At 39.7% G+C, this 23,591-nt stretch overlaps 1 protein-coding gene across 4 annotated transcripts in view; it reads left to right on the forward strand.

Moving 5' to 3' along the window:
* The first annotated feature begins 4,096 nt into the window (after positions 1-4,096).
* The window catches only part of kmt5b (lysine methyltransferase 5B), a 44,233-nt gene continuing 24,738 nt past the window's right edge, over positions 4,097-23,591 (forward strand). The window contains exons 1-3 of one of the 4 annotated variants that reach the window (XM_043705919.2): positions 4,097-4,389; positions 18,571-18,810; positions 21,794-21,947. In XM_043705919.2, coding sequence (XP_043561854.1) covers positions 18,651-18,810; positions 21,794-21,947 — 314 coding nt within the window. In that variant the 5' untranslated portion in view covers positions 4,097-4,389; positions 18,571-18,650. Of the gene's footprint in view, positions 4,390-18,570; positions 18,811-18,833; positions 20,239-21,793; positions 21,948-22,140; positions 22,306-23,591 lie in introns of those variants that run through there. The other 3 variants (XM_043705921.2, XM_043705922.2, XM_043705923.2) reach the window with 3 other exon arrangements.

A 23,591-nucleotide genomic window follows, 5' to 3' on the forward strand; every position in this document is an offset into this window, starting at 1 on the left:
GGAACACCGCTAGTGACGGCACTCCATGAAGAAACTTTGCCATCAACTACTACCCTCTGTCTTCTTCCATCCAGCCAATTCCTAATCCAAACCTCCAACTCACCCTCAATGCCATATCTCCGTATTTTCTGCAGTAGCCTACCATGGGGAATCTTATCAAACGCCTTACTAAAATCCATATATACCACATCTACCGCTTTCCCCTCATCAACCTCCTTCGTCACCTTTTCAAAGAATTCAATAAGGTTTGTGAGGCACGACCTGCCCTTCACAAAACCATGCTGACTATCCTTGATCACATTATTCCTATCCAGATGTGCATAAATCCTATCCCTTACAATTCTCTCTAAGACTTTGCCCACAACAGAAGTGAGACTCACCGGCCTATAGTTACTAGGGTTATCCCTACTCCCCTTTTTGAACAAGGGAACCACATTTGCTATCCTCCAGTCTTCTGGCACTACTCCAGTAGGCAAAGAGGACATAAAAATCAAGGCCAATGGCTCTGCAATATCCTCCCTTGCTTCCCAGAGAATCCTAGGATAAATGCCATCAGGCCCAGGGGACTTATCTATTTTCACCTTTTCCAGGATTTCCAACACCTCTTCTCTACATACCTCAAAGCCATCCATTCTACTTATTTGTGACTCAGTATTCACATCGACGACAATGCCCTGTTCCTGAGTAAATACTGAAGAAAAGTATTCATTCAGTGTCTCCCCAATCTCTTCCGCCTCCACACGCAACTTCCCACTACTATCCTTGACTGGACCTATTCCTACCCTAGTCATTCTTTTATTCCTAACATACCTATAGAAAGCCTTAGGGTTTTCCCTAATCCTACCGACTAAGGACCTTTCATGTCCCCTCCTTGCTGCTCTTAGCTCTCTCTTCAGGTCCTTCCTGGCTACCCTATAACTCTCAATCGCCCCAATTGAACCTTCACGTCTCATCTTGAGATAGGCCGCCCTCTTCCATTTAACAAGGGATTCCAATCCCTTATTAAACCACGGCTCCCTCGCACGACCCTTTCCTCCCTGCCTGACAGGTACATAATTATCAAGGACACTCAATAGTTGCTCCTTGAACAAGCTCCACATATCATTTACACTCTTGCCTTGGTGTCTACTTTTCCAAGCCACACATCCTAAGTCATGCCTCACCGCATCATAATTTCCCTGACCCCAACTATAACTCTTGCCCTGTAGTACACACTTATCCCTCTCCATCACGAGTGTAAAAATCACCAAATTATGGTCACTATCCCCAAAGTGCTCACCTACCTCTAATTCTAACACCTGGCCTGGTTCGTTACCCAGAACCAAATCCAGTATGGCCTCACCTCTTGTTGGCCTGTCTACATATTGTGTCAGGAAACTCTCCTGCACACATTGAACAAACACTGACCCATCTAACGAACTTGAGCTATAGCTTTCCCAATCAATATCAGGAAAGTTAAAGTCCCCCATAACAACCACCCTGTTACTGTCACTCATCTCCTGAATCACCTTCCCTATCCTTTCTTCAATGATTCTAGGACTATTAGGAGGCCTGTAAAAGACTCCTAACAGGGTGACCTCACCTTTCCTATTCCTAACCTCAGCCCAAACTACCTCATCCATCGTCCTTTCCACCACTGTAATACTATCTTTGACAAGCAATGCCACACCTCCCCCTCTTTTACCCTCACCTCTGACCCTACTAAAACATTTAAATCCTGGAACCTGCAACAGCCAATCCTGTCCCTGTTCTAGCCATGTCTCCGTAATAGCCACAACATCGAAGTCCCAATTTTGTACTGATCTTTTAGTTTGCGGTGTGTTAATATTTCCTCTGTTTACTTTCAGTCTGAAATTATCTTCTAATAGATAGTCAAATTGGTAGCTAGCACCACCGAAGAATCTATGGTTAACCTATGATGTCACACTTTTGTTCTGGGCCCCTGATCCTGGTCTTCAATTTATCCAGTTCTATTCATACGTTGCTTCCAAGTTCCTCAAACTTTCTACTCACTAGGGCTGTGTCTCACTTTGGATGTGACCTCTCCTTCCAGACCATGCAAAACTTACTAACCAAACAGTCTATATCCTCCTTCTTCACTGTCAACTAATTATCATGTCATCTCTGAACTTACCTATCCCCCTATGTTTTCTTCTATGTCATTTATAGATTTTGTTTGAGAGGACGGACAAAAAGAAAAGTTGTTCAATGCTAATGGTCCAAGGATTTAAGTTTTAGGCAACAGACACATTGGAGATGTGAGAAAGAATCTTTTCATATAATGTGTGGTAATGGCCTGGAATTCGTTATATACTAGGCTGGTGGAAGTAAGGATGATGAATGGTTATGAAAGACATTGGATTGAGTGAAATAAACTTATAGGTCTATGGGGATAAAGCAGTGCAATAGGGGCGATTGAGTTCTCAAGCATATGGATTCCAGAGGCTGAATGGTCTCTGGGATATCTGGTCGGCATGGACGGGTTGGACCGAAGGGTCTGTTTCCATGCTGCACATCTCTATGATTCTATGACTATTATTTTCACTCCTCTGCAGCTATCACTTTTACAATTGTAAATGTAAGCCATCAGACTTGGGGGTTTATGATTCTCATAACTTTTTCTCTTCTGATATTAATTATTTGAAGCTCTACACTATTGTTCACCATTTGGTAACACTTTATTTCTCATATGCAGGTTGTGTTGCATTTGTTTAATAGTATTTGTATAGTATTTGGCCTCTGCTATTTCTTCATTCCCTATTTCTCCTGTCTGTTAGAAAGAAATGTTTGGTTACTCTCCTTTTTATATTCTCATAAAAGATATTACAGATCTGGCCAGTTTAGTTTAAATCTATATTTTCTATTTTTATTAATATTTGTATCCTCTTACTGGTTTCTAAAACTCTTAAATCTATGGTTTTACTTCTATTCTTCATAACAATATAAAAAACTTCATCAACTGCATACCTCATTCAGATAAATATTGATATAAAACAAGTATTGAATTATTTGTTTTTATTGATTGATTTCCCTTAACTTTCATATGGGTTCCAGTACAAGAGAGAAAGAAGAGGGATATTTCATTTGTCCTAACATTGGTTTAAGTCATGACTCATTGTGGAAAATATGAATGAAATATATTTTTGAAAAGTGCCAGTAACTCTGTAGAGAAACCATAAAGAAGTACCAGTTACATTTAAAGTGTCAATATTATATTTTCAAAATTAGACTATAACCCCTTGTGAACTTTTAAGTTGAGGAAATATTTCAATGTCACTTCAAAATTTACAATGGTGTCCATTCCCATAACATTTAACAGCACCAGTGTCAGCTCAGACTGAGAGGTTCCTTAGCCACAGTAATTTTGTGTGACTGTGAAATAAGGTACAATCTTCATTCTGTTAGTGGTAATGTGAGGACAAAGCCCCCAGTTTCTGACATAGACTTCGATTCCCCGTGATAATCGAATTCTCCCTCCCTCCCAAGCACGGGGATGCCCATGGGATTACTGCTTGATTCACTTCGCAATTGGACAGACCGACAGCTTTGTGTGTACGACTTGATGCAGGGAGTAAATAACGCCCCAAAGAAAACACATTAAAAGAACAGAGCAGAACCAGGCTCTACTGACTCGTAAGTTCCCAACCTTCTGCTGTGATAATTTAAAACTACCCTGGCCTCTCTCTCTCCCCTCAAAAAATAATTGGGGGGGGAAGAGAGAGAGAGCAAGTAAATAACTACTCATAAAGTGTGTAATAATGGAAATTGGGGAAGAGTTGGAGCATGAGGACGAGCTATCTTGTCATCATCGTGTGATGTTAAAGGGAAACGAATTGCTTGAAAAGAGAGAGAGAGAGAGAGAGAGGACTTTTTATTGTATACATCCGCGGTTTGGATGCGAGGGGATTTAAACTGATAATTAAAGTAAAAGGCAGCCGCGCCCCGGCTCCTAACACCAGGCGGCCGGGAGGAAGCCTTTGTTGGTTGAGCGGAGTGGTTTTTTTTTCACCTCCGCCCTCCTCCCTCCAGTGGGGGGGGTGGGGTGTTTTTGTTGAGGGAGTGAGTGTGGGGGAGGGGGCGGTAGAAGCTGCGGGATTATTTTGCCAGTCGCTGCGGGAGCCGCTGTCAGCCCGCCGGCCGACGCCAGCCGCCATGTTGGATTCTAATGTTAATTTTCTAGAAATTGCCCCTCAAATTTGGACAGAGGTTCCCGGCTCGTCCTGAGGAGAGAAGCGAAGTTTATTTTTCGACCCCTCTTTTTTTAAAACAAGAAAACGACGAAAGGGAGAGGAAGTTTGTGATTTTTAATTTTTTTTAAAAAAACGACTCGCTCGGATGTTTGTGTGTTGGTCTTGGCCCCGTCTGGTCGCAGAAAGCAGCTAAATTGGGGTAAGGAAAGGGGCTGAGAAATGATGGCCGGGTTTTTCCGTGTTGCCTTGTCCGTCTGTTTCGAGCAAGGAAATTCGTAGGATTTTGTTTTTTTATCTTTTTTTTTGTTTTTTCGCTCCCTTTTCTTGAATAAGCGGCGACTGTTTTTGACGCCGATGCCGAGGGAATGGAGCTACCATTCTTGTTTCTCGGAGAGTTTACGCCGAGGCTTTGCTTTTGGCCCGAATATTTTTTTCCTTTTTTTTTTATATATATATATACTAAACCTCTCTCGAAGTCAGTCATACAAAATGGAACCGGTTTTAACTTCACGTTCCATCATCTGCTATTAGCTGTAACTTATTTCTACGTTAACTTTTCTTTTGTACCGATTTATCTTGTTCCTGCCGTGCTACTTGGTGACATTGACGGGTGTAAGTTTTTTTAAAAAATATTCGACAATCTCATGTCGTAGACATATTCCTATCTTTTGGCGATTTAAAGAGACTAACCAATTTTAAAGGAACACGCCGCCAGGTGGAGGAAAATGAAAACGTCATTTTGGAGAACAGGATTAAATGCTATTCATCCCCTTTTAAATTCCTTATTTTTTTCGTTTCGGAATCTTTTTTTCTTTTTACTTTGAACCCAACTCTTCCCACCACCCACCCAGGGGGAGGGGGGAAAAAAAACCCCGCGACGTGTTTTTCCCCTGTCTGTGTCTTTCGCCTTTGGTCAAGTGTCCATAAACTAGATTTTAAGGTTTTGTTGCTGAGGTTTCCTTTCTCTCTCAGTCGGAAGGGGGCGGTGAGGTATCAGAGAGAGAGGGAGGTGCAAGCTCTTACTGCGTCGGTGATTCGTGTTGAGGTCAAGGGTAAAGAAAAGCTGCTGTCGTATCAGAGCCGACATGGTACAGTGTAGTCAGTAATCTTGCCTGACCTGTTGGTGTATATACAACAGAGCAATTGATACTTACAAGGAGTGTTTTGCCTTCAGTCGTTGGGTAACTTTGAACGTTAGCGACAAATCCCGTGACCTTTGTTCATTTTTACTTCGGAGCTGTTATGATTAGAATATTTCTGGCTGCCTATCCCTAACAACATGATCAGCTGTTGAAAAACATCCAACTGTTGCATGAACACGTCTAACTCCTACCTAAATTTACGAAAGAACGTCAACATTTTCCTGTAGTCTCTTATAATGTTATACCCAAAGATATAACCCTAATTTAAATTGGAGATTTTCTCTCCACTTTTTGAGCTGTTATATCATGCTTAAACTTTTTTTTTGTCAGGCTACCTTTTTTTTGCATGTATTTTGCAACTGAAGTGACAGAACGGCATTTCTGTGCTGAGCTCTAAACAAGAAAAGCTACATGACTGACTGACTGGACTTAGTTGTCAACAGAGACTACTTGTTCTGAGGAAGGGCTCATGCCCAAAATGTCGATTCTCCTGCTCCTTGGATGCTGCCTGACCTGCGCTTTTCCAGCAACACATTTTCAACAGAGACTACTTGTTCAGTTTAATATTTTTCACTCTTAAGACTTTCAGCTCTATTATGCAAAGTATAGAACATGCAAATCTGAACACAACTAAAAGTTAGTATAATAACTGGAGTAGATGCACAAGTTTAACATAATTCAAGGCACATTTAGGACTTAACCTGACATGCTTCTAGAGAGTGATCGTGTGGAATTTACTTCACACATTTAAAGATTAATTGGATGTTTGTGATGAGCAAGTGATATTTCAATCTTTGTGTATTGTCTAGTGGTGATAGACCAAGTAGCCACCTTCACTTGGACACGTTATGAAAACTGGAATTAGTTATCAGCTTTTGGCTCAGTGATAGCATTCTTCTGGGAAAGAAAACTGTACAAGACTCCCTTCAGACGCTTGCTTATATCGTTCAAGCTGACTCTTGAATGATATAAGCAAGTGTCAGCTTGAACAATACTTAAAAATGTGTTGCTGGAAAAGCGCAGCAGGTCAGGCAGCATCAAAGGAGAAGGAGAATCGACATTTTGGGCATAAGCCCTTCTTCAGCTTGGACGATATAATAGGAATATGCAGTGTTGAGCTTTTTTAAAAAGATGTGCCCCCTCAGTTGGAAGTAAGTGATCTAAGGGAACATTAGGAGAGCATCAGGAATTCTTCTGGCTTTCAGAGCAAAGTGTATAATCTCAACCAACATCACAAAATCAGATTTCTATGATCACTATCTCGTTTCTTTGTGGGCCCTTGTTGATCACAAATTCACTACATGACAAAAGTAACCACACTTCAGAAACTCTTTATTGGCTGTAATGCTTACAGATGCTTTGAGATTGTGAAAGACACTTTATAAATGCAAGTCTTTTTCCCCATCTTGAAATAGGTGATGTCATTTTAATGAATCACATCTTGATTGACCGGTTCTAATTTATTTAGATATCATTGTGGAAAATCTGATCAGTAATAGGTTTGCTATTTTGAGTGTTCATTGACATTTCTTTATGATTTGGAGGAGCTGGTGTTGAACTGTTGTGGACAAAGTTTAAAAAGTCTCTCTCACCAGGGTTTGGTCCAGCAGGTTTATTTGGAAGCACTAGCTTTCGAAGCGCTGCTTCTTCAAAACCTAGTGCTTCTAAAAACCTGTTGGACTAAACCTCAAATTAAAAATCATAACACTTGAGATTTCATTATGTTGAGTTGTTTAGTAACTTTGAACAGAACACTTCCTGCATTATTTGGATAAGAATGTAGATTTGGGTACTAATCAAACAGGTTGGAAAGCAGGAGCTCCTCAAGACTTGAGTTTCAAACTAAAATGCTTAATCAAAGCACTTATCTGAGTTTAAAAGATTGTGTTCGAACCCCACTTTTGACTTTATCTCATTATACAGGGTGACCTTTTCAATAACAGTCCTGAGACAAGCCCATACCATTATGGGTGCTGATTTGCAGATAAGATCTAACTTGGATAGAAGTGCAAGATTCCATCGTCTTCAAGAAGAATGAATACCAGTGTCTTGGCAAACTTCTATCCTTCAACCAACAGCATCAGAAATAGAATGTTGTTTTTCAATTATTTACTATTTGGTGAACCTTCCTGTGTGCAAATTCTGTGCAGTGTCTGCCATCCCTATATACATTAAAAAGCCACAAATTCTTGCTCAAATTTAAAATTGGGAGATTAATCACTATTGAATAAAGTCTATAATAAGATAAGGAACTAAGGGAGATAAATAGAGCTTAAATACAGATCAGCCATGAGCTGGCAAAGCAGGCTTGAGGGACCGAAGGCCCGACTCGTGTTTCCATACATTTTTAACTTAAGTAAACTGTGGCTTTACAGTAATACAGGATTGTTCTGAGCATTATTCATAAGTGTCTTTTAATGTTTCTTTAGTATTGACAGTAACTGAAGTAACTTCAACAGCAAAGTAATTTAGAAGCACATGAAAGTTGCTAGTTTGTGCTTGTAGTAATGATTGTCACCTGGAATTTAACTTTTAATGAAAGTACTAGAAGAAAAATATTTAATCGATTTATAATTGGATGACTTATCACATGAAGCTTGTACTCTTGCAGTAGTGTTTCTGTTTTATAATTGGTTTTTGTAGTGGTTTATTTGACTTCAGTTTTAAACTAAATTGCTTGTTCTCAAGGTTGTTACCAAAGAAAAATATATTAGCAGCTATTGATAGTTATTTAAATTCTAGTTTTAAAAATACTTCACTCATGAATTTTATACAAAATTGTACTGATTTTGTGCATAAATTCAAACTGAATGAATGATTATTTGGAATATGTATAAACTGCAGACACCAACACAAACAATGAGAATGTCCCTTTCATGCATTTTCGGTCATTTTGAGAATCACAACTGACAAAGAAACATGTTTCTTTTCACCTGTTTTTTTTCTTTATAAATTAGCCATTCATTACAAACATGATTCTGTAGCAACCTTTTGCTGTGGGAAGGTATGAAGATTGACTAGCATTGAAAATAGGAGAGAGAGAGAAGTATCCTTATCCTGACAAAAGTGTATACTGTTATTTCAGAAAAGTAAAAATGTATGCTGGTCACTTAATGGAGTTTCAGTTGTGTATTCAATAAAACATCTTTGTCAATAATCTGAGAAGATTGTGTTACCACTGGAGGATGTGATTTCTGTTTCTCCCACTGCATGATTAATAGTTGGTTGTTATATCAGTTTTTGATCACTTTACAGCTTGTGTTACTTTGGCTGTTTTTAGAAAATTATACATTTTGTATAATATACAAACAGATGAATTAGGAACAGGCCACTTGGCTCTTTTGAGCATGTTTGACCATTCAATAAGATGATGGCTGACCTAGTTACTTGATATTCTCACCTATCAGTTAATTACCTTTCACCTGCTTACTTATCGAGAATGTATCCAATTTTGCCAGTAAAATATTCAAGAATTCTGCTGCCAGTGGCATTTGAGGAAGGAAGCTCCAAACACTCATGAAATGTTCTCCTCATCCCTCTTAAATAGGTGATTCTTTTGAGTTTTGAAAGTGACTCCTGGTTCTAGATTCTCCCACAAGAAATATCCTAATGTATTTACCCTGTCAAGGCGAATGCCCTCCCCAGAAGAAAAATCTTCTGTTTGAATCAAGTTACCTCTTAATCTTCTAAACTCCAGTGGCTACAAGCCTAGCCTGTCTAACCTTCGTTCATAAAACAACCTGTACATTCCAAAGTTAGTCTGGAAAACTTTGAAGAGTTTCCAATGTCGTGAGAGGGGCTCTTTGGCTTACAAAAGTAACCCCTTACAGGCCTGATTCGGAGATGCTGGTGTTGGACTGGGGTGTACAAAGTTAAAAATCACACAACAGCAGGTTATAGTCCAACAGGTTTAATTGGAAGCACACTAGCTTTCGGAGCGACGCTCCTTCATCAGGTGATTGTAATTGTCAAGACCTGACATCCAAACATTTACTTTGTTGACTTGCATTGTGTTCTGACTTGCAAATGTACTCCACAATGGAACCTGTTTGTGATTTGGGAACTGACTACATCCGATCTTTAATAAAGAGAATGATGCTGTAGTCAGTACTGTGGTCTCATTAACTCCCTTTATAACTAAAGTAGAACCTCCCTAATGCTGTATTCAATTACCCCACAATAAATAATAGCACTTCCAAATACTTGCTATATTTGAAACAGGCATTGTTGAGCATGCACTTTTAGTAAGACAAATTAGTCCTACAATTTAAGTTGAAAATATTCTTGTTTTAGTTGTACTTGTTTGCCAGTTAAAAGCCTATCTAACTCTTAAGACTCAAATTATCTGCTGTAAACTACAAATTCCTTTCTTTATATTGCTTACTAAACTGAGCTATAAAATTTTTTTCAGATCTTGAATTATCAGGAGTGCGTTGACTTATTAACTTCAGTATTGAAAGAGGCTTGCTGTAATAACTGAAACAAAAATCATCTTTGCAAATGAGAGGGAGCAATCCATCAAAACCATTAAAGTTGAAATTTATAAGAACATGAGTTCTGATGCAGTGAATTTTGTAGCTTGTGGAATAAAGCAATAATCAATGGTATTCTACTAGCTGTTGTTTTTGTCTCCTTACACTTACGAGATGTCTGCTGTAGAGAGACCAATAATAGTTCTCTAAACTGATTTCTGGAATGTGTTATTCCCTAGAGTTTAGAAGGATGAGAGATGATGTAAAATTCTTGATGGGAGACTGAGTTGTTGATAAAAGCATAAGTTTTTTTTGATTTAGCCAGGAACTATTGACTCTGGCTTTTTGATGGTCGCTTGGTGGAAGGTCTGATTCATTCAAGGTTATGCCATCAAATTCAAGTCATAGCAGTGTACACAAAGTTGGTGTTGTCGGTGTGCATGTGATCCTGACTGTAAATTGTGATAAGCATGGGATGAATATGGAAGAGGAGAGGTCCATGGAGTTTTAATTTTTATATTTCAAGAAAGTTTAATGCTCTGTGGTTGCAGTCCAAGAATATAATTGATTTTCCTTTGTAGACCATAGCAGTGCTGAGACCAGGATATAAGCTGGATTGAGAGTTTGAATCAGCAGTGTGGGAGAGACCAAAAGGCAACCATGTTCAAATACCTTGGATGTTGGAGTTTAGAGCTGAAAGAACAATTTGGGTGGAGAGATGGGTCTAGAGATGAATTTGTTTGAAAGGAAAAGAGCAAACCGTTCAAAAGCTTGCTTTTAATAGGAGAGGACTTAGTGGTGGGATTTAGTACAACAGCACCTACATATAGGCAAATTCTTTAATACGAGAGGGCAGAGAAAATGGGGGAAGACAAATGATTAGGTGATAACTGATAATTTTGTCAGTGGTGGAAGGGAATAGGATATCTAAGGCAGTTGTGAGCTGATGTTTATCTTTTCCTTTGCATGTCCCACCCCTTAGTTGTTCTATGGTTTTTTTTAAGATAGCTAATCAGTCATACAGAATGGAACCAGACTCTTTTTGCGCTGACCAGACATCCTAATCTGACAGTTGCTAGCAATTAGCCCATATCCCTCTAAACCCTTTTCTGTTCATTTACCCATTCAGATGCCTTTTAAATGTTGTAATTGTACCTATCTCTACCAAATCCTCTGACAGCTCATTCCGTACACACACCACCCTCTGTGTGGAAGAAGTTATCCCTCAGGTTGTTTTTAAATCTTTTCTATCTTTCCTTAAACCTATGCTGTCTAATTTTGGACCTTCTCCTCAACCTGCCATCTTAGGACAAAGACATTGGCTATTCATCTTATGCACGCCCAACATGATTTCATAAGGTTACTCCTCAGCCTCAAAGGGAACAAAAACCCAACCAATTCAGCCTCCTTGCTACAGCTCAAACACTCCAGCCCCGGCAACGTTCTTGTAAATCTTTTCTGTATCCTCTCCAGCATCTTCCCTACAGAAGGGTGGCCAGAATTGTACCAATATTCCAGAAGTGGTCTCACTAATGCCCTGTACAATCTCATTATGACGTCTCAATTGCTATACTCAAGTGTTCTGACCCATGAATGCAAATATGCAAAAAGCCGCCTTCACCACCCTGCCTACCTTTATTGGTATAAGGCCCTAGCTCCTCATTATTTCTGTAGCTGGAACTTGAGCATGTACTATGTGACTATTCAGTTTCAAAGTTCCTTTGTAATTGAAAGCAAAATTCTTACTGCCACAGACTATGTTGGTGTTTAAAGCAAGAGTTATGTTGATTGACTTAGTGTCTTAGAATAGATCAAGCTGGTAATACGTGAGCTACACAGAGCAAGAACATTTTTTAATTGCACAAACGAGTGATGTTTGTAAAAATGCTGCAAGTATATCGTACTTCATGCCTTAAACTTGATGTCTTCTCCTTGACTGTTCATTTCAGTTCTTGGAGTATTAAAGTCTGGTGGGATGTAATGTATAATTAACTGTCCTGTCTACTAAAGTGGATAGAACAAAGAAAATTTATAGTCCAGGAACCGGCCCTTTGGCCCTCCAAGCCTGAGCCGATCCAAATGTACTATCTAAACCTGTTGCCCAATTCCTAAGCATCTGTATCCCTCCGCTCCCACCTACTCATGCATCTGAAATGAATCTACTGTGCGTGCTTCTACCTCCTCTGGCAACACGTTCCAGATGCTCACTACCATCTGTGTGAAGTACTTGCCGAGTGTATTCCCCTTAAACTTTCCATCTCTCACTTTGAAAGCGTGTCCTCTCGTTACGGAATCCTTCACCCTGGGAAAAAGCTTGTCTCTATCCACCCTGTCTATACCCTTCATGATTTTGTAAACCTCAGTCAGGTTTCCCCCCCCCCCCCCCCCATCTCCTTTTTTCTAATGAAAATAAGCCTAACCTATTCAACCTTTCTTCATAGCTAGCACCTTCCATACCAGGCAGCATCCTCGTAAACCTTCTCTGCATCCTCTCCAAAACATCCACATCCTTTTGGTGATGTGGCGACCAGAACTGTACACGGTATTCTAAATGCAGCCGAACCAATGTCTTGTACAATTTTAACATGACTTGCCAGCTCTTATACTCAATACTCTGACCAATGAAGGCAAGCAATGCTTTCTTGACCATTCTGTCCACCTGTGCAACAACCTTCCGGGTACAATGGACCTGCACTCCCAGATCTCTCTGCCTATCAACTTTTCACAAGGCTTTTCTGTTCATTGTATAATTCGTTTTAGAATTAGTCTTGCCTAAATGCATCACCTCACATTTGTTTGGATTGAAATCCATCTGCCACTTTTCCACCCAATTCTCCAGTCTATCTATATCCTCCTGTATTCTTTGACAGCCCCTTATGCTTTCTGCTGCTCCACTAATCTCAGTGTCATCTGCAAACTTGCTGATCATTGCCAACAGTACCCTCTTCCAGGTCATTTATGTATATTACAAACAACACTGACCCCTGTGGAACACCACTGGTCACCTTTCTCCATTTCGAGAAACTCCCTTCGACTGCTACTCTCTTGTCTCCTGTCACTCAACAGTTCTTTATCCATCTAGGTAGACAATGTGACTTCACTTTCTCCATTTGTCTACATGGGGGCCCTTATCAAATGCCTTACTAAAGTCCATGTATATGATATCGACAGCCCTTCCTTCATCTATCAACTTGGTCACTTCCTCGAAGAACTCTATTAAGTTGGTAAGGCACAATCTCCCCCCGCACAAAACCATGTTGCCTATCACTGATAAGCCCATTCTTTTCTAAATATAAATAGATCCTATTCTTCAGTACCCTCCCCAGCAACTTTCCCACCACTGATGTCAGGCTTATTGGTCTGTAGTTACCCAGAATATCCCTACTACCCTTCTTGTACAGGGGACAACATGAGCAACCTTCCAGTCCTCTGGCACTTCACCTGTATTTAAGGATGCCATAAAGATATCTGTCAGGGCCCCAGCTATTTCCTCTCTCTCCTCCCTCTGCAATCTCTGTATTAATGCTGCTGTAGCAATGTTGTGAATAGCAAGAGGGTTAACTCATGTTTGCTGGTGGATGTTTATTTCTTAATTAGCGTTGGTTTGAAAAGAAAAATGACCTGATCAGAATCACCTTACTCTTTGTAGGAACTTGCTGTGAGGAATCTTCCATACATCACTGCAGTAACTGTGCTTCAAAGATACTACATTGGCTGTTAAGCCCTTTGTGATGTCCAGAAGTCATGAAACGTGTTGTATTTTGACTTGTTTGTCAATTGTATTTTAGGCACTGTTACCATTGTGTTGATCTGCTTTTGCGTCTTTTGAATCTGAATCAGTCTAAAGGTGTTACTTTGGAGTTTATCCAGCAGTGACCTTCACAGTTGCTTGGTTGAACCAAATTTTTCTGGTAAATTTATTTAAATGAGATGGAGTATTTATCACCTACCTGTTGTGAGATTGATATGCAGTAGAGCTAACATTTTCTGATAATGCGGTCATATTGGTATTTTTATACTCTTTTTGTTTGGAGAGAACAGGCTTGATAGTGTTTACAAGAATGCAACTGGGTGCTAAGTGAGAACAGGGCAAGAGATGAAATGTGGATCTTGAGAAGTGATTTGAAAATTTTAAAATTTGAAATATATTGAAGGTCACTTCAGTGATATTCTGCATATGTCCTTGGGCACATGGATGATGAACAATAGTTGCTTTGATTAAGGTCACTGGCAATAGAACTTGAACTGCCATCATATTTTTGGAGGATAGAATATGGAAAGCTAGCCATGAGTGAGTTGAAGTAGTCAAGCCTGGACATAACAAAGACATGAATGAAGATTTCATCAGGAGATGAGCTGAACAAAGCAATGTTACAAAGCTGGAAATTCGTAGCCGTGCTGATTGTAGTTCTGTGGTTAGAATCTTGCCTTGGACTTTAATGCAAACCAAAGGGTGCAAGCAGTCTAATTCAGCTTCAGACAATAGTCAGGACAAATGATGGAATGGTCTGCTAGGGAATGTAGTTCTGGACAAATAACAATACTTCGGTCTTCCCGATGTTTAATTGGAGGATGATCATGCTCATTCAGCACTAGAAATTGGATCAGTGGTGTGATAAGTTGGGAATGATAGAGAGATGCAAGATGAGTCACGTGTGTTGTGAGCATACACATGAGAAGAACATTTAGGCTTTCAGATAAGGCCCATTAGGTGCAATGTGAAGATGAGAAGTAGGAGAGGCTAAGGGTGGATCCTTGGAAGACACCAGCGGTATTGGTAAAGGAGCTGCAAGAGAAATTGTTGTAGATTAGATAAATAAGAATGGAATCCAGCAGTCTCACCCAACTGGACAACTGTGGAGAGGCATAAAAGGAAAATAGTCAACTGTGTTAAAGGTTGCAGACAAAGTAGAATAGTTTTGTCTTGAGCAGTGTCTCCCACTGGCTGCTATTTGTGATTTTTGCGAACACTAAGTATCTTTTAGAAACTTGGCGGGATTCCTGTATGAGTGAGTGATGCTTGGTGGGATACCTGTATGGACCTTTGGAAAAGATGTGGATTTGGGAGATGCGAATCTTAAGACATCTAGAATCCTTCACAGTGTGGAAGCAGGCCATTTAGCCCATTAAATCCACATCAACCCTCTGAGCATCTTACCTAGACTCACCCCCTTACCCTACAATGATGCATTCCCCATGGCTAGTCCACCTCACCTGCAGATCCCTGTACGCTATGGGCAATTTTATATGGCCAATCCACCTAACCTGCACGTCTTTGGACTGTGGGAGGAACCCAGAGCACTGGGTAAACCCATGCAGACATTCTGAGAATGTGCAAACTTCACACAGACAACTGCCTGAGGCTGGAATGGAATTCAGGTCCCTGGTGCTGTGAGGTAACAGTGCTAGCCACTGAGCTGCCGTGCCACCTCCAGGATATGAGAGGAAAGGAAGGTTGTCAAATGTCCTTTCAAATTATTGTACTGGTGAACACTTTGGCTTTGTGAGAAGTAATGCAAGATGTAAAGGAGAAATGCAAACTCATGAAGAGAAAACCATTTAACAAGTGAACTGACATGGAGACTAGCAGTTTAGTGAAAATAAGATCAAGGGAGTTGGATATGACTCCCATGGACAAGATGAACTCGTACGAATACATGAAGTAAGATCTTTGAAAGAGGCAAATGCTGAAGTGCAAGGCTAGGAGGAAGGAAGGGAGGAGGGGAAAGCCTTTGGAGGGATTTTGACCTGATAAGCAAATGGAAAGGAGAGAAGCAGCAGCAATAGCTGGACGATTGGTTTTGAACTCACTAAGGTGTCAGAATGTTGGAATTTTGACAGCGTAATTGAAAGTGAATTGGGGAATAGCTGGAGGTAGGATTGGCATGTAGGAAAATAGGTCTGGTTGGAGTGTGAAACCAGGAAGAAATCAAAATGGCCTTAACTGTAACTCTCACAATACATGTTCAAATTCTGGTTATCAAATTACAATAAGGATATTTCTGATTATTCAGAAAGCAAGAAACGAGAATAATTGAAAGTTAGAATGATTTGGAGATGCTGGTGTTGGACTGGGGTGTACAAAGTTAAAAATCTCACAACACCAGATTATAGTCCAACAGGTTTAGTTGGAAGCACACTTTCGGAGCGATGCTCCTCTATCACCTGATGGAGTGTCGCTCCAAAAACTAGTGTGCTTCCAATTAAACCTGTTGGACTATAACCTGGTGTTGTGTGATTTTTAACTTTGAAAGTTAGAAGGATGAGATCATGAAAATAATTTTTAAGTTGGACAGATTCTTGCTGGAAAAGAAAAATATGCAGTCAGTATGCTTTCTGCAAGGTTGGTTGATGGATAAATATTGAATACATCAATAGAGAGCATTCCTTATCTCTTCAAAATAGTGCATGGGATATTTTCAATTCACCTGAAGGAAGAAACATTATTTTTACATTCACTGCTATGGCTTCAGCACAAACACTTTATGCATGTGTCGAGCTAAAAGTAATGATGAACATCACCAAGTATTATCCCATCTATGGGCTAATCATCTTTACACTCAGCAAATGAGGCCATAGCTTGGCTCTGGGAATATGCTTTCGCTAAATAAAATATTTGATCCAAAATATTGCATCTCCAACAGTGCTGTGGTTCCTTAGTACTGCGCAAGAATCATCAATGTGGATTTTAAAAATAATTATTCATACTTCGAAGAATATTATCCAACTCCATTGCTTATGTTTGTTTCAGTCTACTTTGTAGATTAGATTAGATTCCTTCCGGTGTGGAAACAGGCCCTTCGGCCTAACAAGTCCACACCGACCCACCCCTTCTGACTAACGCACTGAATGCTATGCATTGCCAGTTCACCTGAACTACACATCTTTAGACTGTGGGTGGAAACTGGAGGAAACCCGCACAGACATGAGGAGAATGTGCAAACACCACACAGACAGTCACCCAAAGTTGGAATCGAACGTGGGTTCCTGGCTCTGTGAGGCAGCAGCTTTAACCACTGAACCACAATGCTGCCCCTATATAATGATACTAATATTATATATGTAACATTGCTGCATTCAGTGTTATGGAGACCTATTAGTTTGTGACAAATTTGACACTTGTTGCTTGTACCTAATTATGGGGCTCCTATGACTTTGGGCTAACCACCACAGGTGCATTTTTGCTCCATAAAGAGTTACATTGCCAGCACACTTGCTGGAAACCTTTTTATTTTCTAAGAAAGGTAGGTGGAAGGATACTGCTAGATTTCGTGCATGCACTTAATCTTGAACCTTAAAAGTAATATGAGAGAGACAGGCGCTGACCTCTAGTGAGGAATCCAAAGCATTTTAGGCAGGAGGAATAAGATCAATGTGCTATAGTTATGCAAAGAAAAGAGTCACCTTTGACTAGGTTGATTTTAGTTTTATACTGCCACCTTGAACAGCAAGGTTTTGGTAATTGCTGAAGATGACCGTTTTAATTAGTTATAACATTTCGGACTTGCATGCCAAATCTCTAAGTAATCCCTTTAACTACTTGCATTTCCTTTAAAGCTGCTCTTTGTATGTACGTTGCATATATAAATTGTATAAATTACGAGCAGACCTAAGCCACTTGTTTGTTCTGTCAGTCACCTAATATGTCTGTCTGTTCTGCTTATTCCATATTTCCACCTACCCTGATAATCTTTCACCACCTTGTTTATCAGGAATCTATCTGGCTTATCTTTGAAATGATTCCAACTCTGCTTCTTGCCTTTTTGAGGAAAACTGTTCCAAAGACTTTGAGAGGGGAAAAAAAATTATGGACCAGGCTGGACCCCCTCAAAATATTTCAAGAAGGTCTCCTAACGTTTTTTCTTATTTTAAAGGTAGATGTGAAGGTAGATTTTCAGATGTGATGCAGCTGGTCAAACCACTCAGCTTTAAGCAAAACTATTTGTTTAAACTGTACAGTTGAAACACAAACAAAAGAAAACACAATTTAGAATAACCTAACTATTTGAAAACTCAACTGACTCGACACTGCAACTTAACAAAGGGGCTGTTCCAATTCCTGCTGCTTGCCATTAAACACACCACTCGGCAAAAAGATAAATTCAAACACAGGTTCTTACAGGCAGGAAAGATTTCAGAGAGCATCATCACAGTTTCTCTTTTCATCTATCTTAAATGGGTGACTCATCTTAAGCTGTGATCTAGATTCTCCTGCAAGAGGTACCACTTTATCCACATCTACCCTGTCAAGATCTTGTTTGCTTCAATCAATTTGCCTCTTGATCTTCTAAATTTCAGTGGCTACAAGTTTGACCTGTCCAGTAGTTAGCATTTTGCTCTTCTTTCCATTCTGCCAGTTCCCAGTTTTACGTTGCTTCACTGTTAGAAAAGCAAATGTGCAGTAGGCACTTAATGAGGGAAGTGTATTTTGTTTGCTGTCAGTTACATTGAACGGGCTTTGAATCAGCTTCATATGGCAATGTTCAATCCTTCGTAAACTAAAGAATTATAAATGCATACTTTTGAGGCAATTTGTGCTACTTTTTGACAGATGAAAAATAAAATCCCACATGGGCCTTGAAAACTGGATATAGTTGTTTTTAGCAAAGCTGCTTTAGTCATGAATCGAACTGTTTGTGAGAAAATTCATAACTATTCAAATAATTTGTGCAGTTTTTAATAGCCTTTAACAAATTGCTATTCCAAGTCTTACAGATGATGAGGCTATTCTGTGGTAATATTAATACAATTTATTTGCTTCAACAGAGAGATCAGAATTTATTCAGAAGAGAGGCTGCCTTGTTCTGATGTAGACTAAATGCAACAGTTTCAAGACGTCTGTGGGCATGAAGTGGTTGGGAGAAACCAGGAATATGTTTGTAAATGGCAGCAGGAAAAATGCTGGAAGGTTGTCCCATGAACATCAGAGTCAAACCAAACTACAGCACTCTGGAAAGGGAAATTCAAGGGCCAACACAAGAATCGCACTTGGAAAACGTAGCACTCGTAAGTGACTTAATTTTTTTGTATTTAGTTTTGGAATTTAACAGAACTAATATGTTTACACTTTGACTGCAAATCAAAATTTGAATTGATGATGAAAGACTTCAAGTTCTTCGGAGCTGTGATTTAAGGCAGTTGACTATATAAATTTTCAGCTTCCCTCCTAATACCAAGTGGATTTTACAAGCATAACTAACAGCTACTAGATTATGTCGTCATCGCATCCATACGTTGCAGCTAGCATGACCACTGCCCATGACAACTGAGCTAGGAGTGATGTCTGCAGTCTGTTTGAGGACAAAATCCTATCTTTTCAGAGCATACCTTTCAATATGTGACATCACCAACTTGGTAAATGGAATGGATTCAAAACACATCTAACAGCTCAAAACTGAGCATTCATGAGGTGCTGTGGACCAACAGAAGCAGGAGAATTATTTAACCGCAAACTATCACATCAGAGCTGGGCTCTGCATCCCACACTCTTCTTTTGCCATCGAACCTAGGGACAACTGTGCTTCAATGAAAAGTATGGCAGGAGGCCATATCAGGAACAGCATCAGATGTAACTTAAGAAGTATCAACTAGTGAAGCTACAACAAAGGACAATTTGTAAGCCAAACAGCAGCAGCACCACCAACATGTGACAGAGAGAGCTAGGTAATGTCACAGCCAATGGATCAAATCAAAATTCTAGAGTTCTTTCATATCAGTTGTGACTAATGGACAGTGAAAACAACTGACCGGAGGAGGTGGATGCACAACTTTGTTCCCTCAACGTTAGGAAAGATAACACAAAAGACTATGCTGAAGCATTCTCAGAGTGAATGATCAATTTTGACATCTGTCTGAGGTCCCCATCATTACCAATAATTTGATTTATTCCATGTGATATCAAGAATCCGTAGGGGGTCCTGAATATTTGAAAGACCATGGCCAGCATCTTGGCAATTGAACACAAGATTCATCTTTCAGATGTCTCACTAAGTTGGCCCAGTGCATCTCCCCAACAACATGAAAATTGCCCAGGTATTGCTTTCCACAAAATCTGTCAGCTGCTACCCATGAGTCGTGCACATGATCAACAGAAAAGTGTTGGTGTCAGCAGCTGTACTATCGAGCAGTACTTGATCAACAGAAACCTCACCTTGAGAACCACCAATACTACTCTGCTTCTGATCTCATTATGGCCTTGGTTCAAAAATGGACAGATGAGACAAGAGTAACGGCCTGCTTGATAGTATGGAGTTAAGGATCCTGTGCAAAATTGGGTGAAGCAGCAATGAGTGAAAACTTGCCACTAGTTGGAAATTAGTTTTGGTTGTTGGAGGTTCATCAACTGAGTCCCAGGCCAACACTAGAAGTCAGACTAGTATCAGATTCCAGTCATCTGATTTATCAATGATTTGCCTTCAATTGTCTGATCAAAAGGTGGGCATATTTGCTTCGCATTCATTGATATTCAACACCATTTACCATTTCTCAGATTGAAACAGTGTCCAAATGCAATGTGAGACCAGACAATATTTCATGCTTGGCTAAAAAGTGATGTTTGTGTCCACAAGTGTGAGTAAATTATCATCTCCAACAAAAAAAAATGTAACTGTTCTCACTTGACATTCAAATGGATTACTGTTGTTGGGGGTTACCATTAGAAGACTAAATTAAACTGGTTTGGCTAGTAAATACTGTGGCTATATGAGGTAGTGAGTGAAAATTCAGAGGTGAGTAACATGGCTCCTGATTCTCCCCCAAAGCCTGTTCAGTATGGCAAAGACACAAATCAACAGTATGATTGAATTCTCTCCACTTGGATCAGTGTGGTTAGAACTTGACAGTATCAAGGACTTAGTAGATTTGATTGCATCCTATCTGACAACTTTCAGTTCCCCATCACTGACTGTCCGCAGCAGCAGTGTGTGCTATATATACAAAGTACATAGTGACAATTTGCCAAAGCAGCTTCAGTCGACTTCCAAATCCAGACCTTCAACCACCTGAGGTGGCTAAAGGCAGCAAACGTGGACTATCTCTTGTTGCATGCTGCCTTCCAAGCCCCACAGCATCCTGATTTTAAACTATATTGCCACTGCTTAAACATGTTGCTCAGTCAAAATTCTGGAGCTCAATTCCAAACAGCAATATAGAATGACCCACAGCAGTTCAACCACAACCACTTTTTGAGGGCAATTTTGGGTGAGCAACATATGCTGGCCGAGCCAGGAACAGTGATGAACAGTTACAATCTGTGATTTAAATCTAATGTTATTTGACCAGTACTGTTTTGAACTTGGAGTTTTTTAAAATTTGAAAGTGATTTTTTTTTTTATTCTCTGTGCAATCTGTATGACAGTTGACCTTTTTGTGGATGTAAAGTATTTATTCTGTGAGACTTTTCCATTCTATAACTTTGTCAACATGGATTTATCTATCAACAAAATCATATTTAAGACTACTGTAATTATGTGGTACTAAAGAACTTGAGAGTGGGGTGAATGGCAATTATTGTCATTTTAAATATGAGAGATTCGATTCTTCAGTTCCATTTGACTTTGAAATTCTTTTCTAATCAGCCTGTTCAGAGATGTTATTCCACAGCTCTGGAGCAGGTGGGGCCTGAACCCAAACCTCCCAGTTCATTTGACTTTAATGGAACATTGTATACTTTAGAATGCTTTTTTTTAGTCCAATTTATATAGATGTGATCCACTTGAAGACTGATTCAAGGAATGGCATTGAAAATTGAAGTGTTGAATGTGAACATAAAGAAATATACATACTTGCTGTATGAGGGGTTTTTATTGCAATGTATTTTAATGGCAAATTGAATAGGTTAATTAAGATTTGATATTATTCAACTCAATTGTTCTTGTGAAGCAATTAGGACCATCCTGAATCATGAAAAGTGCTATATAAATGCAGGTTCCTTTTTTTTTTCTAAATGCCAATTTAAGGCACAGCCAATATAAAATGTGTCTTTTTTTAGGCATGATGGGTTTTGAGGGTCATGGCTCTCGATACGTACCTTCCACTGGAATGACAGCCAAAGAGCTGTGTGAAAATGATGACCTAGCAACAAGCTTAGTCCTTGATCCTTACCTGGGTTTCCAGACACACAAAATGAACACCAGGTATGTCAGGCAAGTATCATCCACTCCAGTTTTCAAATCTAAATAGATTGCCAATGCATTAGCGGTAAATTGTAATCTATTTGTGGATGCGACACAAAATTATTTTTTTTTTTTCTCCCATTTTTCTCCTGTTGTAGGTTGCTCACCACCTCACATCCTCCTCCAACCAGGAGGGTGGGATGGTTTGGGCCGCGGACCTCTCGATGACCGCCATCAATAACGCTCCGTGTTTGGCAGGCAGGTGTGACTGAAATGGGGTGAGCCTGACGATGTCAGTTCCTCCTACCTCCCCCGAGATGGAACGCCTCGCTTCTGCGCGACGCTCTTGCAGCCTTGCCAAGAACCCACCAAACTGACCCGATTTGAGGTAGGGGGATTCAAGTAGCAGGCAGTCCTGGGACTCGAACCCATGACCTCCTAATTGGGAGGCAAGTGCTGTATAGGGCTGTATGACTTAAAATGTTCAGTATATAGGTTCAGTCCTCTTCCCAAATCCAAGTCATTTCCCCCTTCCTCTTTATTGTTTTAAAAGCCAAGCATTTTTACAAATTTAAACAATTGAAAGGTACCTGTTAAGTACCTGGCCCACTTTTTTTTTGGTTTTTTTTTGTTCTGGTAACTTTTATTTTATATGTCAATTGTTGAAAATGATGGGTAGCAAAATATTATGTCTATAATGTATAGTAAAACAGATTTGACTATTTTCTTCCCAACATTTTTGGAAAAAAAATTCAATGAAAGTCAACATGATTGAACAGGTGGAAACTGTTACCATTTGGGGGTAAAAGATGGTGAGATTTGCAAATTGATTTAATATTTTGTGTAAATTAATTTTTAAAAACTTGAAGAAAATATTCAAATTAAAATGTGTCTGATTTGCTCGAATTGGGACAACTTAACATGAAATGTCCCACAACGATGAAGGTTCGCTGGTGATAATTTGCAAAAAGAATATCTGGGGGCATCAGATAAGTAAAACAAACGGTAAGTCAAAGCTGTTATTGCAGTGTGTATCATCGTGATAGAAAGAAAGCACTGTGGTGTTTTCCTGTGTGGTGAGTTCTTCATTTTCAATGTGCTGATTGTCTTGCTGTTAGAGTATAAACAGCTGAATGAGAATTCTTGTTAATTCCTATATGTGGCACTGCAACTCCTCTATCAAAATGGATGTAGAAAGACTGACCGTATCTGAAAAAACAGCCTGTTCATTTGGGTGCTTGGCTCAATGTTCTGTCTCCATGCAATGCCAACCAGATCATTTTGCTTCATTTTTTCAATAAAAAATATTTTGTGGAATTGAGCATGAAAAGTAGTTTTATTTATTAGTTCTTCCACAAATTAGAAAGCATTTCAAATGAGACACTCTGAAGCCAGCACAAAGATGGCATTCCCTTATTATCAACAAATAATTCTAGGCTGTGGGTGAAATCTGCTAAGGTTAAAGTGGCAGTCTTGAACAGGAAAAATCATTAGAATCCTTACAGTATGAAAGCAGGCCATTTGGCCCATCAGTCCAAGCCAATCCTCTGAAGAACTGAACACCTCCCCCCATCATATCCCTATATCACTGCATTTCCCATGGCTCACTCACCTAGCCTGCACTTCCCTGGATACAATGGGCAATTTAGCATGATTAGTCCACCTAACCTGCAC

Source organism: Chiloscyllium plagiosum, unplaced genomic scaffold (assembly GCF_037043375.1).
Source record: "Chiloscyllium plagiosum isolate Xiang-an unplaced genomic scaffold, Cpla_swu_hap1 HiC_scaffold_18, whole genome shotgun sequence".
NCBI classification, from domain to species: domain Eukaryota; kingdom Metazoa; phylum Chordata; class Chondrichthyes; order Orectolobiformes; family Hemiscylliidae; genus Chiloscyllium; species Chiloscyllium plagiosum.